We start from the raw sequence: 20,090 nt of genomic DNA on the forward strand, positions 1-20,090 counted from the left end.
TATAAGTTAGAGTTTAGAATTGAAGGTATATAAAAACATTATTTTATATAATATTTTTATTTTAAAAAATTATATTTGAGAGAAAGTTAGTATAACTAGTGTCAAGTGAGAATTTTTTGAAATCAAATGAGACAAAATTAGTAATAAAAAATCTCCAAAGTAGAAGGGGATGATAAGATCCTGGATGTCCTAACATGAATTATTATTTATTTAATTACTTATATTTTATGTTATATTAAAAATATATAATAATTTTTATTATAATTATAAAATTAATTTTATTTAATTAGTTAATAATGTTTATTATAGTGGCAGATACAATCATACAATAAATGATTTGGGAAAGGAATGAGAAATGTGAGATGTGACATAATCTGATTAGAAACAATAATTTTTTTCTCATCTCACTTTTACTTTTTTTCACCCATCACTCTTCCAAACAAACTTCATAGAGTATATGTTTAAAAATAAAATAAAATATAAAATGTCCGGGAGAGATCTTAGACGGCTGCCTTAGACTTCATCACACCCTAGGCCCGACCGTGATCCTAAATCTTAGGATCTAATAAAGATTAAACATATACATCTTATTTTAATTAAGTTAATACTAATGTTGAACAAATAGTCAAAATCTTAGGTTTTTATTTTTTATTTTTGTAACATCATTTCACTGAATTAATAGTGCAGCAGATATTTCATGACACCTTTCATTTTTTTTTATTTTTTTCTACTATGCATGCAAATGCAATTAAAATTTTTAATTTCATAATAAATAAATAAAAAAACTGTATTCTCCTGCAGCTGCATTATTGCCCTTTCATTTCATAAAGTTAAGTAAGTACATGCACTTGCTATTTTGAACCACTTTTCCAACTTGTGGGGGCACAACTGTTTCTCAAAAAGATATTGATTTGTGGTACAAAATTATTCTTTCTTTACTTTAACAATTACATATTAAATATAAATTAAAATATAATAGATGTACAACATCAAATTGAACTATAAATATTATTATTGTTTCTCAAGCTAATAACAATCAATAAATACATATCACTTAACTTCCTGAATCTACACACAAAAAGAGTTACATTTACTACCCGGTGAAAATTGTCAAATACTGTTTCACCAATATCAAGTGACTTTGATCGCTTTTTACACTATAATATTGTTCACCAACTTGTCAAATTTTCTGCCAATAACCGAGTCTTTCCCAGTTTCCAATATTTTAATAACTGACTGTAATGCTCTCAATATCACCTCTTTCTTCTGGTTCAACTTGGAAATGTTTTCCGCAACAGCTTCAGTACTACTACTTGCCTCTCCAACTGAAGAGCATAGCCGTCCAAACCACTCCTCCAGAAACGATGATTTCTGGAGATGTGAGATTTCAACACAAACAGTTATTTATGCAATAAAAACTATCTAAAACATACTTCACTTGACTTTACCTTCGCAATAAATCCTGCTACTTGAGGACTATCAGTCCCTGAAACAAGCCCAAGTAGATGGAGCATTGTTGAAGTCACCTGTAACAATAATAATGATTAAAAATACAATCTGAATAAATGGAATTTCATGAATTACCTGATTCTCAAGTGCAATCCAATATTTGAAACTTGATGGTGTTATCTGATCTGAATTCAGATTCTCAACAATATGGAGCACCCCTTGAAGAACATCAGAGAAGGATGTCCCATAATCTGAACAGGCAATGTGAGAGGAATAGGTGAGGAAACACGTATATTCTTATAACTAACTGAATTTTCATGTTACAGTAATCTGAAAATTATTAAGATATGAAAAAAAGGGAAGCTGAAACCAACCAGTTACTTTTACTGGGACAGCCAAAGCAGCAGCTGCTTGTATTTTGATCTTAAAATTAGGAGAATCGCGAAGCAGCAACAGGAGGATACTAAAAACAGATGGAGCCCTGTAAAAACATTTATTTTGCATTTGCAGCGTCGTGAAGCAGATAAAAAAAGAACACTAACAATAGGATCAAAACTACTGGTTATAGCTCTTAAACTTACCAATCCATATCCTGCAGCTTCAATGTGTCGTTCAGAAATAAATTGCTCAGTGCATGGCAAACATTCCACTGTACCTTCACGTTGCCTGTTGAAACACAAGAAACGAATGCTTGTACCATCCTTCCCAGTGAATACAAATCTTCTGTAAGAACGTTCTCCGGTAAATTTTGCACTTCTCGTTTCTGAAGGATATTTTGTACTTCATCTCTTTCAAGTCGAATGACAGCATCGTAATTGTTACAGATGAACTCACATGGAAATCGCATAAGTCTTGCAAGATTACCAAGAGCTCTGACAGCATTCGCCTTGATCTAATGGAAACAAGAATAAAAAACAATGCCTTGGATTTCTGAGAAGAGAATTGGTCATATATAGAGTTTCTATAATTATTGTTATATCAATTATTTTATCACATTTAGTAGATTGCCTAATGTGAGATAAAAGACCACACAAAAAGAATATACTGAATTCCAAATATTATTTTAAGGAAAAACATTCATTAGTTGTGGATATGCAGCCAGACCAAAAGAGTTGGATTTTTGCCTAGTTCAAATTTTAGTGTAGAATCTAGAGATCCATTGACAGATAAGTTCAAACATCCTCTGACTACCAGTCCCACAGAGGTTATGTTTAATTAAGAAAGCTCATCAAGTGGTTCTTTATTAGTAATACCATTCTTCACATGTGATGTCAAAGGACAAAAAAAAGAAAGACAACTCAGAGATGCTCACCTTATCACCATCCTTAGTTAGACGTAGAGCACACTCCTTTAGTAACCCAATTATTTGGGAAGTCAATATCAAATCTAGCATAATAAACAAAGAAGGTCATGAAAAGAGATCCCGTGAAGCATTATTTAAAATCTCAATTACTAATAGCATCAACTTTAAGCTCACCGGTAGAAGCATTAATAACATGATGGCGAAGAGAATCACAGATATTAGCCAGGGCCCAAGAGGCTGTGACACGTACCTACCAAATTTCAATTTCACCTACTTAGAAAGTATAAGCTAGATACCTAAGATGAATTATGCAGATAAAAAGCAAGAGAAGATACCATCATCGATGAATCACGCGAATTAACCTCAGCAGCGTGAGCAAATTTTCCAAGGATCTCTGCACTAAATGACCAGATCCCTTTTCAAACCTTTGGTCTACAACCAGATAAGTGATAAAGCTTGAACATTTAAGAAACAATACCAAAATTACCTCTGAAAAATTGATGGAAAACAAGTTATGACACCAATGGCACGACAAGCAGACGATTTCACAGAGGATACATCATCCTTCAATGCAGACCTAATCTACAATCATTTTGCAAGAATGAGAAAAGGAGAATGGGGAAAAGAATTATTTGGTGATATACATGACATGTCAAGAATAGATGACTTACAGAAGATGCTACAATAAACTCCTGCTTCTCTTTTGGAAGGGAGGAGAACACAGACGCTGTCAACCCCGCAAAGCAAGTGACTGCTGCAGCCCTCACCTTCCAGGACAGTAATGTCAAATCAAAGGCATACAGAATAAATACATAGTATCACAGCAGTATCTTCTACCTGATTGTTCTAGAAAGAAGCTAGCAAATGGCTCAAGTAATAGTTATAAGCATCTAAGAAAAGTTAGAAGTCATAAAGGATACTGTAGAATGATTTGAAAACAATAACCACACAAGATGCTACAAACAGATTAGGCTGGAGTATCCACTACAAGGACATTGTAAGCATAGCATTCGGGTCCATTTCATTCTGCTTTTAATGGCTTATAGCATTCAAATCAAGGATGGAAATTACAAAGATATAGAAATATAAATTCTTTCACAAATCAATGAGAAATATAAGAAAATGAAATGTAATGAAATAGTGGGGAAATCTACTTCTGAACAAAATTAAGATGCTAAAATATGATCACTATTTCAACCGAAAATCACAAGCATTACTACCTTCTATCTTACCATGGAAGAAGGATGGCATAGAACCAGAGGCATATGCTTCTCAATTGCCTCAGACCATTGCTTGATTCCCAGTTGGCAGGCTTCCTTTTCAGCCTTGGAACCTGCTCCATTGTCTGCTACAAATGATGGAGCAGATGAAATTTTTTTTGCTCTCAAATAATCTGATGTAAATGGGCCATCGGCCATCTTATCATTGAAAATGTCGTCTGTTCCTTGGAATCCAGATATTGCACGCAGAGTTTCATCCAAGACCTGCATAACAGATGGAAAGTTTAACATCCTAATACCTGAAATGTATCAAATGCTCCAACTGACAAATGTAAGATCATTATTGGACATGTAAAACCCCCCACAAGTTGCTTAAAATTAAACTGCATGGCTCAATTTTGCAATCCTTCACTCTGGAATGGTTAGGATAGTAACATTACAGAGTATTGAGTTAACATCAGAGACTATAATTAAGAAAGTGGCATTAGACTGTATCACAAGATACATTTACACATTAGTCAATTTGCAGAAGCATTATATACGAGCCATCTCACATCTAGGAGTTTACTCAAGTTATCAACTAGTTACAGTATGATTTGGTTGATATTTCAGAGTGTTGGAGTAGTTTAATTATGGTCCCATAAGAATAAGATAGCCAACCAGGTTCCAACGGAAGTTTTAAAACATTGATGGACACCTAACACTAAAATAGATATCTCATAATCAAAACTTTAACACATTAGTTAGACTAATATACTAACTTGGATTTGCTTGTAGTATACTTGAGGCTTAGGAGTTTGCCTTGGTTATTATGTGGATCTATTGCTAATTTCAGTAACATTGAACAGTTTTGTCCATACAAATTGAGTTGTGGGTATGTAAAATCAATAAGTTGGAACAAACTTTAACTTTTAAAAAATAAAAAATTTTAAGTTGATGCGTACAAGTTGAACTTCCAAAAGAATGCAACAAGAGAAGCAATAAACTAAGTAGCCAGTATGATTAGTAAGTTACAGAGACACCATCTACTAGACTATTTTACTAAGAATATGAAAAAAAAAATTACTTCAGAAAATGTTTTACTTCTCCAAAGAGATGCATAATTTAAATTTCACATTCTATGTTTTGGAGAGAGTACTGATAATAAATGAAACAATGAAAACAAAAATGCATACTATCACTGACTCCCAAGATATGAACGAAAACCTCACCTTGGTTGCTGCAGTGACAGTCTTTTCACCTACTGAACCATGCCCAGAATTGTTAGCCCCCAGGTGTTCATAAACAGTTGATGAAACTTGATTCCAACAAGCTAAAGCTAGATCAGGATGGTTGTGAGGTACAGCTCTGAGGGCCTGAAACAAACCAGAGATGAAAGCTGTAGAATCTTCTTCTATGGTACCATTTCAAGAAAAAGTCCATGTTTGTTAACTATTGACGGGTAATACAGTAGCATAAAGGATTGACCCTGAGCAAGAACCTCGTAGACAAAATGTATCTGACGTCGCAAGTCGCAACAAGTATTTGATGCAACAAAAAATTAAAACTGCTTTAATTTTATTTCTTTGAGACTAACCCAACATCCCACCACCATCACCTCCTACTCTAATCAAGTGCTTTCAGTGCGAATCGAACGTAGAACCAAACAACCTCAAAAAGTCAGTTGATCTTTTAGCCAAACGAATTACCACTTGATAACCCAACATACAACAAGGAATATCAATTAACTTCGGCCATTCCGTAAAAAAAAACTTCAGCCATGATAAGGAATAGTCATTGAAGTGCAGTTACTGTTGAAATTGAGTTGATGGGTCAGGCCCAATTAAATAGGCCCAATTAACTAAAGTGTCAAAAGCTTAAGTTTGTTAAGTTTGTTAAGTTAGTTAGGACAAGTTGTTTATATATATATGAGTAATTCACACAAGAGGGTAAGAGATTTAAGAGGTGTGAGTGATATATATAAAGAACGAGGTGTAACTGAAACGTTTAATTGTGATAGTGGAATCGAGTTCGTAACAGAGCTCGACGGAGACGTAGACCATCTTTTTTGGGTCGAACTCCGATATCAAATCTTGTGTTGTTTTATTGGTTTCTTGCTGTTATATTTCTTAAGTTCTTTGATTGATTAGGAGGGAAATTCCCTACAGTGGTATCAGAGCTCGGTTTGGGCAAGATTATAATCAATCTTGAAGAATCTTGAGGAATCTTGGAAAGGTCTTTAATGCTGGCTAGTGATACGGATAAGGAAGATTCCGGCTCAGGCGCAGAAAGAGACAAAGTGGACAAGGTTCAATATTATACAAGAAAGAGATCAACACAGAAAACGGCACCTTGGGAATTCCAGTGGCAGTCCATCTCAAGCATGAAGACTGACATTGACAAGTTCGATGGCAATGGAGATTTTCGCATTTGGCAGCGGAAAATCAGAGCTCTCTTGGCACAGCAGCATCTTCTGCGAACACTAGAAGAACCAGTCTCGTGGGCAATGGAGATGAATAAAGATCAAAAGATCGAGATGACAGAGACAGCGATTGGTACAATCATTTTCATCTCTCAGATTCTGTAATTCGGTTGATAGACAATGAGAAGACTCCAGCATCGATGTGGAGGCGCCTAGACGAGCTGTTCCAATCCAAATCTTTGATTAACAAGATTTACTTGAAGGAAAGACTGTTCAGTTACAAGATGATGCAAGAAAAGACTCTTACTCAAAATCTTGATGAGTTCTTGAAACTCAATATCGAGTTGGCAAACTCAGGCGAGAACGAAGCAATGAGCAATGAAAACCAGGCAATAATCATCCTCAACTCTCTTCCCGAATCCTACAAAGAAGTCCGTAATGCAATCAAATATGGACGAACAAGTATCACTCTTGAAGAGGTGATTTCGGCATTGAAGTCGAGAGAGCTGGAATTAAGAACAGAAAAGAAAGCGAGTTCGAATGGTGAGAATTATATGGCCAAAGGAAAAAACTTCTTCAAAGGGCAACCTCGCACCAATAACAAATCGAAAGACAAGAAAAGCAAAACATCACAATCAGAATCTACGGAAACAAGAAAATGCTATCATTGTGGAAAGGTTGGTCATCTTCGAAACCACTGCTATAGCTGGCTAAAAGATAACAAGAAAAAACAAGTGGAGACTAAAGAATCAGCGAATTATGGTGATGGCTATGATAGTGGAGAGGTCTTAATGGCGTCAATGGAAGATACTAAGAGGGACTGGGTTCTTGATTCCGGTTGTACTTTCCACATGACGTACAGAAAAGATTGGATCTCTAATTTCCAGAAACTGAGTGGTTGCAAGGTGCTGATGGGAAATAGTAATGCATGTCAAGTAGAAGGTATTGGAGATGTCAGCATAAAAATGTTCGATGGTGTTGTAAGGGTTCTGAAACAAGTCAGGTTCGTGCCTCAGCTGTCACGAAACCTCGTCTCTCTCGGGATTCTTGATGACTTGGGATACACAAATCAGATAGTGTCGGGGAAGATGAAAATAATGAAGGAAAACAGGTTAATGATGCAAGGTATCAAGCAAGAAGGTTTGTATCAGCTGATTGGTGAAACTGTGTCGAGACAGTCTGCACTTGTAGTTTCAGATGAAGACAAGAAGGCCACGATATGGCATCGGAGGCTTGGTCACATCAGTGAGAAGGGTTTGCAGATTCTCAGCGACAAGAATATATTAGGCTCAAATAGAGTCAAGGGTCTAAGCTTTTGCGAGCATTGCGTGTTAGGCAAACAGCATCGGCAGAAATTTAAGACCGGGGTTCACAAGTCCAAGGGCGTGTTGGAGTATGTCCATTCAGACTTATGGGGTCCTGAGAAAACATCGACGCATGGAGGTAACTCGTACTTCTTGTCAATCGTAGATGATTATTCTCGTAAAGTATGGGTTTATCTTCTGAAACACAAAAGTGATGTTTTTGAGAAGTTCAAAACATGGCAGACTTTGGTTGAGAATCTGACAGGTAGAAAATTAAAGATCCTAAGAACAGATAATGGGTTAGAGTTTTGCAACGAAGTGTTTGATAGTCATTGTCGTGAGCTAGGGGTTCAAAGACATAGAACAGTTCGATCCACACCCCAGCAAAACGGCGTTGCTGAGCGAATGAATCGGACTTTGTTAGATAAGTCTCGATGCATGCTTTTCGGGGCAGGTTTGTCCAAGTCTTTCTGGGGAGAAGCTGTAATGACAGCAGCATATTTGGTGAATCGATGTCCGTCGACAGCAATTGAGTTCAAAACTCCTGAAGAAATGTGGACAGGTAAACCTCCAGATTTGTCTCATCTTAGACCATTTGGATGTACAGCCTTCGCTCATCAAAAAGAAGGCAAGTTAGAGCCAAGAAGTGTGAAGTGTGTGTTTCTTGGGTATCCTCAAGGAGTGAAAGGTTATAGGCTGTGGTTAAAACAGTCTGGTGGTTTTAAAACCATAAACAGCAGGGACGTTGTATTCAATGAAGATGAGTTTGTGTGTCTCTCTCAGAATCAATCTAATCAAGGTGATTTGGGTAAAAGCGAGTAGGGGACTGGTCAAGTGGAGATTAATGCAGGGGATCATGGTCAGGTGGAGCCATTGATTACAGATCAAAACACTGAAATGGTTGCTGATAATCAGGAGGAATTTACTGGTACAGATGTTGAACCTGTTGTGGCACAAGACGAGGAAATTACAGCTCAGTCGGAAGCTAATTATCAACTCGCAAGGGACAGGGAAAGGAGGCAACCAAAACCCATCCAGAGGTATGGGTTCTCAGCTTATACCGATATGTTGGCATATGCGTTTATGACAGCAGTTGAGTTAGACAAAACTGAGCCGGAAGATTTCAAAGAGGCTTTAAGTTCTAGTGATAAATCCAAGTGGATGGAAGCTATGAAGGAAGAAATGAATTCACTTTATAAGAATTCAACTTGGGAGATTGTTCCAAGGCCTGTCAAACAATCTGTAATCAAGTGCAGGTGGATCTATAAGATCAAGGAAGGTATTTCGATTCAGGAGGGGGTCAAGTACAAAGCAAGATTAGTTGCTAAAGGGTTCTCTCAAAAGGAAGGAGTGGACTATAATGAGATCTTCTCACCAGTTGTTAAGTACAAAACAATTCGGATAATGCTCTCGCTGGTAACTCAGTTCGATCTTGAGTTAGAACAGATGGATGTTAAGACTGCGTTTCTTCATGGAAATTTAGAGGAAACCATCTACATGGAGCATCCAGAAGGGTTCAAAGTTCAGCAAGAGAAGAACATGGTGTGTTTGCTTAGAAAGTCGTTGTATGGACTCAAACAATCACCAAAGCAGTGGTACTTACGGTTTGATGCGTTTATTACTCAACAAGGCTTTATGAGGAGTAGCTATGATACTTGTTTATACTTTAGAGGGAAGAATATATACTTGAAGCTGATTATCTTCTGCTATATGTAGATGATATGCTACTAATCAACAAAGAAGCTTCAAGTGTGAAGAAGTTGAAAATTGTTCTAAGTTCTGAGTTCGATATGAAGGACTTAGGCAAAGCTGCTAAGATTCTTGGGATAAGGATTAAAAGAGACAGGAAGAATGGTGTAATGACTCTCAGCCAGCAAGGCTATCTCGAAAAGGTGATTGAAAAGTTCGAAATTCGAGGAGCCAAGCCAGCAAAGTTGCCGATCACGAATCAGTATCTGATGTCGTCTGTGAACTCGGCAAAAACCAGATCAGATTTACATGGAAAAGATTCCGTATTCAAGTGCAGTTGGGTCTGTGATGTACTCAATGGTCTGTACCAGGCCAGACTTGGCACATGCGATTAGTGTCTTGAGCAGGTTTATGGCGAGTCCAGGCCGTGAACATTGGCTCGCAATGAAGTGGTTACTAAGATACATAGCCTCGACTACTAATGTGGGGATATGTTACAAGAAAAGAAGTGGAGCAGATGTTAGTGTAATTGGTTACGTGGACTCAGACTATGCAGGAGATAAAGACTCAAGGAAATCAACTTCGGCTTTCTATTTTTTGGTGAACGGTAACTGTATCAGTTGGAAGAGCCAATTGCAATCAGTAGTGGCCTTATCAACAACAGAAGCCGAATATATCGCAGCAACTGAAGCTGTAAAGGAAGCAATGTGGATTCAAGGTCTGCTGCAAGAACTGAAGGTGTTCGAAGGACCTGCGACGGTGTTCACAGATAGCCAAAGTGCACTACACTTGTGCAAGAATCCCGTGTTCCATGACAGAACAAAACACGTGGATATCAAGCACCATTTCATTCGAGAGAAGATAGCGCAAGGGGTGGTTTCAATCAACAAGGTTGGAACAGAAGATAACCCGGCTGATGTTGGAACCAAGGTACTACCTCTAAGTAAATTCAGACATTGTTTGGATTTGCTTAGAGTTCAAGAGATTTAGTGCAATGAAGGCTTCGAGCAATGAAGTGATGAACATATTCGATTTCACTAGAACAAGAGAAGGACCCTTCAACCCAAGGTGGAGATTGTTGAAATTGAGTTGATGGGTCAGGCCCAATTAAATAGGCCCAATTAACTAAAGTGTCAAAAGCTTAAGTTTGTTAAGTTTGTTAAGTTAGTTAGGACAAGTTGTTTATATATATATGAGTAATTCACACAAGAGGGTAAGAGATTTAAGAGGTGTGAGTGATATATATAAAGAACGAGGTGTAACTGAAACGTTTAATTGTGATAGTGGAATCGAGTTCGTAACAGAGCTCGACGGAGACGTAGACCATCTTTTTTGGGTCGAACTCCGATATCAAATCTTGTGTTGTTTTATTGGTTTCTTGCTGTTATATTTCTTAAGTTCTTTGATTGATTAGGAGGGAAATTCCCTACAGTTACAAATCTCCAGCATTGCAAAAGTATTACCTGGAGAGCCTCAAGGAAAACAGATGAGTTGTTCAATGGCTGAGAATACCGGAAAAGCGTAGATAACAAGCCAGAACTTCTTTCAACCTCAAAACCACCTAAGATATAAATCCATGGTAAGGGGATGTCAGCCATGATGACATACGAAAAACAAAAGAAAGTTCTAAGCAAGACAAATACTAAACTACTAGGTTCATCCATCCAACCCTGGATTGTAATCCTTCCCATAATACATGGTTCATATCACCTCACCACCAATAATTATTCAGGAAACCTTGGAATAGAGCCATCAACAAAAGAGATGCAATCTAAACACATTTTTTATACAAGAAACATAAAATTCAGTTGGGGTATCCAAAATGATTCATCAATTCATTGTTACTATTAAAAGTATTGTTAAAGACAATATTGTTTCCTAGAGACTATGGGATCATGGTAATTCAAAATGAACTAGAGAAATTTTGCACATTCACAATCATAGATGTGGAAATAAAAGAATAAGAGATGACCAAAGAAAAAAAAGCAGTAAACCAGCAGAACTAGTACTTCCAAACACACTGAAGTGCTACAGAAGAAATCTCAAGCATTTGCTGCAAATTATTATATCATATTGACCAGAACTTCATCAACAATCATGCTCTCAAGCCAGAGAACCAATTTTGTAGCTAAAAGTGAGACACTGACCTTTTGAAAGTTCTTCCACAATAATATCTCTAACTTTTATGGAGGAAGATGATGCAGATAGAGCTAAACTCAAGCAATTAAAGGCTGCACCCTGTAAAGGAGGCATAGAATAGAAAGCGAATTCAGCAGATGAATGATCTAAGTTTTCAACAAGTCAATTCTGCCATATCTTTAGACAACATATACACATCTTCCATGTGCATGCTTCTCGACATGTTCTGCTAAGTACCATAAACTAAAACAAGAAAAGGGTGCAAAAAGATCGCTAAGATGCACACTGCACAATGAGTTGACAAGTATATTAACAAAATGGGCCCGTCTAAATCTTATAAAAAAATGAATAATTGCTTAAGTAAAACATATAGAAGGGAAGAACTCCACATGAGAAGTTACATATAGCTCCTAAAGAAACTTTTATACAATAATAAGCAAAGAGTACCCTTATACAGATGAAACAGTTTCTCCGACTTCTCTCTTGCTCTCATGTATCAAGGGCACATCCTTCATTCACACTTACAATCTCTCTCCATAAAGTATATTTAGAGAATTCTCTCTCTATAAGAAATTATTTAAATTCTCTCTCAGCTCTACAAAAGTATATGTCCTCTCTTCCTCTTTATAATTTTTATTTATAGCATTCTCTATCTAAAGAGTCAGATAAGTTCTCTTACTTCTCTTCCCTCTCTAAATAAATATATTTATAGAACTCTCTTTCTCTATCTAAAGTAGATTATTCAGCCTGATGTGGGAAGAGTTTTTCAGAACGTACATCATTATCAGAAGCAATTAAGCAAATTCCATTATGTCCACAACCCAAACAAATCATCCTAAATTTGAATATGGACAAACATATGAGGCCATTTCTGCATGAGACTCAAAAAGTCTGACAAACAGCCGTATCATGCCTCATCATATACATGCAACAAAACCTCCAGGAATTAGTTAAATTTATGTGTTCTTGAAGTTTATAGCAGCCTCCAGGAATTTAGTTACAACTCAGGCTTACTAAGATTTAAGAAAGACTTGAGATGCTGTTGTACTGACCAGGAGAGTAGTCTGATCACCTCTACACAGAAATCCCTGATCAATTCTAGTATGAAGACATGATATAACAGTTGACAAGAGCTCCGCGGGCATTCTCGAATATCTGCATTATGTCACAATCGCAGAACTGTTACATAGGTACAAAAACAAACATGTTATGCCTAAAAAATGTACAGTGCTGGACTTGGAACAGGATACTGAGGGGAATGGATCACTCTTTGAATAATTAGCATGCCAATATCTGGCACACCAGTGTCTTTGATTTGAAAAATATGATGGGAAATAACCTCACAAATATTTATACCTGAATCCATCAATGCTATATTGTCTATATGCTGATTTGAGATTATATACTAATCTAATACTATTATGCAAACAGAGGTTTCAGAATCCACTAACATTGGAGGCCATGCGCCAGAAGAATGGGGTAGTTAGACACTTTGCATAGTTAACACTTGTTACCATTATAAAACTTGAGTAGATTGCTATAACTTTTTCCTTTTGCATATAGAACCTAGCATATATTCTGAAAGAAACAATGAAGACTTGAATTCTCATGTTTAGGATGTCAAACCATAAATAGTGAGTCATGAAACTACCAGAATGTAAGACATCAATAAAAGAAATCACAATGAATGAAGAAGACCAAGAAAGAAATTGCTTTGACACATACGGTGTTGATGAAATCAAAAGCATTAGGATTTTGAACAATGATGTCAATAGTCCACCATGAGTTTCACACTGGATTAGGTATAGGATGCCTGCAGCATAAATAATGACTATTATATTGTTATATCTAAATTGAAAGGCACTACATAAAGAAAAATCAATAGTATGTGGTACCTGTATGCAGCTGCAAAAGTATCTGCCCAAGAGAGCTCGAAAGTGGTGTGAAGGATCCACATTTAGTGGATTCTTTATATTCTGCTACTTGCAGAAAAAAAGATGTGGGTGCTTCCAACATTGTTGCAAGAGCGGATGCAGCAACAGTCCTTGCCTAGGAAACATAAAGGACAACAAACAATGTTAAATGGACCAGTTTGCCACACTTGTGAATATACTTACAAAGTAAAGTACGTATATAACTGTGGGGTTTGGATGTGGATGTTATTCTATATAGGGGATGATTTTTCACTGGCCCAAGATTGTGGGGTGTTGGGTTGGCGCCTAGTGGGCGGATGGTGCTTGAGGTTCAACTTTCTCTTCGTAGGCTTGGGATAAAAGTCTTCTTGGAAATTATGGTTTTGGTGAAGCGCTTATTTTGTATTGCAATTGAATTGTTGGAAAGTATTCATTCTGTACACCTTTTTTTCCAATTCTTTTACTTGCAACAATTTTTGGTTTAGCAATAGTAATGCGTATAGCTCTTTTTTGTATTCTTGTTTATGGTTTTAAGCACCTCTTTGATGTTGGGTGTATTGCTTTTGTAAGTGTAGGTGCAATTGAGCTATTCTTTTATTTTAACATGGCCACATGGTGCCTCCCAAATAAAAAGGTTATCTATGTAACAATTCAAGCAGAAAAAAGAGATACACTGAACATAGATACAACGTTCCAAATTACCCCTAATGTTTACCCCAATTAGCCAAACTAGTGGAGTTCTAGATTTTAATGTCTACCCCAATTATAAGGGTTGCAAATGAATATTAACTTAAAAGCCAACAAAAATCCTGTCGCTTTTCCGTCATAACTTTCATTGTCACCTCCCCCTGGAACCAGACCTGTGTCTCTTTTGAAAAATGTCAACTTTTCATTAGGTCAAAAAGGAACACAAGAAGTGTTCAAACATTACAAATATGGGGATGGGTAAGGGAAAAACCAAAAACAGGGAAACAGCCAGACCAGTGTCTCCAAAACGAACAAGATTTATTTTAACAAGATATTATCCAAATTTGTGAAAACAAAAAAACATAGTTTAACCTAGTTTTTTTATTTACATATCTAGTTGGAGCGACTCCAAAACTCAGCAATTTGATTGTCCACGGTTACCATCCTTGTTCAGTGTTGTCTATTTTTTGGGTACTAATATGGCTAGTTGAAATGCAAATGACAAGAATCAGCAGAAGAAAGTACAAAATGTTACCTTCATAGACGGATCAAAGAGTAAGCATGTCATCATACTGGCTTCATACTTCCTACAGATGAGAAAAATATAATATTTCCCAAAATGAGGAATTGGCAAAAGAGGTACAAATTAGTAGATAAAGATATCAAATATGCATAACAAGAAAATCAGGAAAGACCCGTGTTACCTTGACTTTAGCACATCTGCAGTGGGCAATAGCATTGTCCATTGTGCAGTGAAAGATTTTGGATCAGCTCGACAAAGATCCTTACCATCGGAATCAACATGGGAAATGAGAAGTAAAAAAAATCATTTGAGTAGGTCATTATACATAATAATGTGCATCACTGTAATTTAAACACAATCTATAGCATTTCCACATGGCACATTATACATTTGATATCCTAACTTCACATACTCAAGCCAGTAGAAGAAGGAATAAACCATGATTGATCAGATAATAGATTCGTAAGCTCTATCCATTCAAAAACATAACTTAAAGGCTTATATATTGTGTCTCCAAGGTCGTCTTGACTTGCAGAAGTCCATCAACAAACTCGAATATAGACAGCTACCTCAGCTGGAGAAGAAAAATAAGTAAAAGCTAAAAGAACATAGTCCCCCATCAAGATTTTATTGTCTGTATGCATCTATCTCATCCTACTAGTGTCTGATATCCTTCCAAACCCCCATTACTTCACTATTAAATGCAGTCATGATTCAGGTCATAAAACATCAGACACTCTCTGATAATGACTTCCAAAATTTCTGTGGGTATTAATTTCTTTAAGCGGTGTATCCTCTCTTTTTGGCTAGCATATTAATGACTTTTCTTTGTATATTTTATTTGTACCATTTCTTTCTAATTTTTTTTTAAAGTAAAGGGGTGCAACGCGAGGACTCCAAGGGGGGTCAACCATCCTAGTATTACTCTTGTCCAAGTACCAATTCATTTTACAAATCACCACATTCTTCGTATATTTAATTTAGTAATCCACATAATTAAATCCTATGATATACAAATAATATAACCTAACCTAAGATTTAGGTCTCGTTTTAAGTCAAATAATGATAATATGAAAAAAGAAAACTGGATGGACCAATATATCAAATTTCAACAAGAAAACTAGTCTTAGCTAAATAAAAATATATGAATTTAAAACATGACTTAGTAAGGCCTAGTGATATGAAGCACGGTAATTCAGACCTCAATCAAGATGCACGCATAAGGGACATAGTATTAAGTTGTTTGTACCTGAATGCAAATTATGGAAGCAACTCTTGCCTTGGCGAAACGATTACTGTCCCCACATTTAGTTGATCCATCGCTATCACTGTAATCTGACTCTGATGAGGTATAATCAACTCTAGGACATCCTAAATTGGGAGAGCAAGACACTCCCTGATGTTGTTGCTGTTGAGATTTAAGTACATCCTTTTTGCGCAAATGGGGAGGCCTATATACACCAGTTTTAAGTTTACCAGATTCTTCAGCCTTCTTTCCAGAGCTTCTAGAATAATCCTCTTCATTTCCACTAGCCACTGGGCCTTTAAGTTGGAATCCACGAGAAAGGCCATATATAAAGAACATCCGCAACAATGCAACAAAACCAGACACCTAAAAGTATACACTTTTTAAAAAGTATAACAATTTAGAAAGGTAATGATTATGTATATCATATGATAATTGTTAGCCATCTTATACTTATTTCCATAATTTTCGCTTTGGAAATATTAAGGACCACCTTAGCCTCACACAATACACTGAGTACTACTTACATGGTCAATAAGAGGTCCTTTGGGGTCTATAAGAACCAAATGAAGGCATTGCAGAAGTGAAATGTAAAACCTGCATAGCACAAGCATCATTGAGTCATACACTTCAAAGTACAAAACATGTTTTACAGGCTATGAATGATAAGAATGAGGGTTGGAAGAATGAAACCTGGCCATCTCATTATCTTCCACAAGGTTATTTCTAGATGCCAGCGTATCCATTACTTTTTTGAGAACCTGACTCAAGGAAGAACCAATGGTCAGCTGATTTTAGTGACATAACAAACTAATCAGATTATCAAGCTCACCAGAATAGTAGATTTCCATGCATGTTCTGGGAGAGAAGACCCCATTCTTGAGAACACTTCACCAATAAGAGTGAACGAAGTTGCCTGCACATCCCATAAACTGCTACATCTAGGTTGCTTTCTGCCATTTTCAACACATCTTTGATGGCCAGTTGAGGAAGCTAAGAAAGATAACTCAGCATGAGAACATTCAACAATATCTAGAAAGAAACGCAACAGCTCTGTGTTTTCTGTTTGCAGCCATTTTCTCTGATAAGCACTGGTGAAATATCTGTAAAAGAACAGTTATGGGACTTAAAATATAAGTTTACATGTGCGCAGCAATAAATAACTGATAAAACAAGGGGAAAATTTTGCGCAGACCTCGTAAACAATTCTACACAAAAAGAGAGTTAGATAAATGAAAAGAAAGAAAACAGTGAGATCTTATAAGAACAAGGCCATAGGCATAGTTCCACATATCCAGTCTATATGAAGCAAGGAAAGCGAGCTGTATCACCCAAAGCTGGAAGAAGAATGATAACCGTTTACAGGGAAACAGAGCATCTAGAACTCAACTAATTAAAGTCTCATCTATGGATCTGAATCGTGTTAGACCAATCAAGAGAGAATAGCATAGTTGAACTTGGACAAACCCCAATAAAATCTAAAAAGAAAAAGAATACATTTCACACAATTAACCTACTTGAATGCCAGTGATTTTCATTGAGAATAAATTTCATGTCCAAGTTGATGAAGTGAGTCCTTTAATTTGAATGTAAGAGTAGCTTATAATTGTTGGGATCAATTTATAGAGAAAATGATGCCATGTGAGGAGAAAACAGAAACAGTAGCAGCAGCTTCCTAATGGGACAAATGAAACTTGTAGCTATGGCAGTGAAGTTAAACATATCTAGATCATTAAATATTATAGAATATTCATCTAAAGAAAAGCACGGCTCACCTTAGAACTTCTAAACATTGGTTTAAAGCTCTAACTACAACACCACTTCCCAATAAAAGCTCCGTCCTACCAGCTTTGGCAAAGATAATGTCCACCATCTTTCGGAAGCAGTTGAGCATGAGTGCCCAATTTGATGAACTCAAGTCAAGGGACATTGTGCGGCTAACATCTTGAACCTGCAACGACAAAATGATTAAACAAACACCTCACGCAAGGAGGAACATACTTCCCCAAACAATAGAAATGTATGGCAACCTGTCAGGCATGTGGAAGTTGAGGACAGTTAGTATAGAGTCTATTAGATCATTTAGTATTTTTAGTAATTAGATGTTATTAGTTTGTTAGCATGATATGCTGTTAGTAGTTTGTTTCTGTTGGATGTTAGTTTAGTCAAATAAATAGAGGAGATGGGAATATAGGAGGATATGAAAAGATAAGGAATATAGTGCAGTACGCTTCTCTCCTAAATTTGATTTGTCATCGCAACCTTCTCTTCCTTAAGTCTCATCTCACCAGAAACCCTCACACAACCAAAACTGCATCAAGCTCATCAGAATAAATGGGAAATAGTTTGTTATAATTATGATGGTTAGCTTACTGAAAGACCAGCTCTGGCTACAACAAAATTTTGAACAAGTCGTGTAACAAAAATAATGTAGCAAAAGGCTGTCTTCACTACATATGTCACAACATAAGGAAGAAGTCTGTGAGATAATTTGCAAGGAAAACATGATTTCACTAAAGTTCATAAATAATGTTGAAACTCCACTCGACTCTTCCATAATGCTCAACCATAAAATTTAGAAAAATATCTCCCCCTGCTCGATTTCCTAAAGATTGCTACTAATGTTTGTTGCCCCCATGGATAAAGCTTGCATTAAAATCTTATTACAAGTTCTTGTTAAGGACATTTGTCATACATAGTCTTCTTATTTACGTCAGTGTCCCATCACAATTTCTTTCTTAACATAGGGAAAAGTTCTAACCCCAGCAGCTCCCCTGTAAATGATTAATTAAAGTCCCATGTCTTAGAAACCTTGGATTGCACCATAAACCAAGAAAGTTATCTGATGAAGATAATAGAATGTGCTATTGCCATCAGGATAGTTGCAACCAAAACCAACCATCAGGATAATGCTTCCTTTTAACTTAATAACTTTCACAAAAATAAATTTGTTCACTAGGCCAGAGAATATGCAAGGGACACATAATTTGCAGTGATACTCAAATCTTGTTAAAATCATTGTTCTGCTGCAGGAATCAATGGAACTTAATTTGAATCTCAATAAGGGAACATTATGAACTTTTTAGGGATGAAACTACCAGCTTGTTTGTCCACTCCATGTAACAAAACATACAAAACAGAGTAAATTCTAGAAAACGCAACATAAACTCAACAAAGAACAGAAGTAAAACAATTACCAAGTCTAATAACTGAACAAACATATGGATCGTATCATCATCACGCTTGGAATCAGCCGCAATCCCAGCCAATTCAAGTAAGAACATTACGTCGGACGTCACCTGTTTTTGGAAAAACAGAAAAGTGAAGACAGAGAAAAATATACAATCCTTTGCATAAACACAGAACGAGAAATGCTAGCACCTCGTGACGAGGCAGATCGGTGACGGCCGAAATCATTGTTTCGGATTGGGAAAAAATGAGTTGATCAAGGAAGCGAATGATGGCAACTGGATGAGGTGAGTTTAGAGTTTCATCTCTGAGAGTCAAAAAGGATGTCCTCCATGACCTTACCGACGACGGAAGTGACGCTGTTGCTGCCGCGGCCATGGGAGAGCATGCCAAAGCTGAGATTTCTTCGTTTAGTTTGAAAGTCTCAATTCTGCCTGCGGCTTAACTTACAACCGTGGAACTGCTCCGGCCATCATCGGCTCTCCCGCCTTCCATCAGATTGCGCCTGTTTGGTTTGGGCCGTTTGATCATTTCCCAGCACCTACTGCCACGGCCCACGGTGGTATATAATAGGGCCACAACCAAAACCTCCATTTTAAATTAATCTTATAATTTTATTAAATTTAAAATATATATTTATTATTTGATAAAAAATTGTTTTTTAAATTTTTATTTGATTAAATTATTATAATACTTTTATTTAAATTTTATAAAATAAAAATTATTTTAGTTGATAAATTGAATAATTAAATTATATAATAGGATAAAATTTTAAAGTTATTAAAAACATATGTTAAAATTTTAAATTATATTTCTCACTTAAAAGATGGCAATAGGGGGCAAGAATAGATTTTTATCATATCCGCCATGTTTTATTTTGGAGATAATCCCACGTGAACCCGCGAATGAACCCGCGAAGCACAATTCATACATATTCTCTGAATATATATTATACTATATTAAAAATTCATATTACTATAAATAAATAAACTTAAAATTCTTATAAAATATAATGAATAAATAAATA

The 20,090-nt window shown here is 36.3% G+C and overlaps 1 protein-coding gene across 1 annotated transcript; it reads right to left on the reverse strand.

The window, feature by feature from the left end:
- Nucleotides 1–989: 989 nt before the first annotated feature.
- Nucleotides 990–19,586, reverse strand: LOC124944465. Its single transcript, XM_047484721.1, has 26 exons — nt 19,256–19,586; nt 19,072–19,173; nt 17,650–17,825; nt 16,707–16,977; nt 16,568–16,635; nt 16,402–16,471; nt 15,878–16,240; nt 14,810–14,889; nt 14,641–14,692; nt 13,401–13,554; nt 13,231–13,318; nt 12,558–12,660; nt 11,514–11,604; nt 10,830–10,927; nt 5,184–5,327; nt 3,985–4,236; nt 3,424–3,519; nt 3,240–3,334; nt 3,088–3,151; nt 2,927–3,002; nt 2,762–2,835; nt 2,031–2,341; nt 1,824–1,930; nt 1,585–1,700; nt 1,449–1,526; nt 990–1,371 (listed from the first exon to the last, which is right to left on the reverse strand). The coding sequence occupies exons 1-26, from the start codon at nt 19,439–19,441 to the stop codon at nt 1,153–1,155; spliced, it is 3,534 nt and encodes a 1,177-aa protein (XP_047340677.1). The 5' UTR covers nt 19,442–19,586; the 3' UTR covers nt 990–1,152.
- Nucleotides 19,587–20,090: the final 504 nt, after the last annotated feature.

The sequence above is a fragment of the Impatiens glandulifera genome, chromosome 7 (assembly GCF_907164915.1).
Source record: "Impatiens glandulifera chromosome 7, dImpGla2.1, whole genome shotgun sequence".
NCBI lineage: Eukaryota > Viridiplantae > Streptophyta > Magnoliopsida > Ericales > Balsaminaceae > Impatiens > Impatiens glandulifera.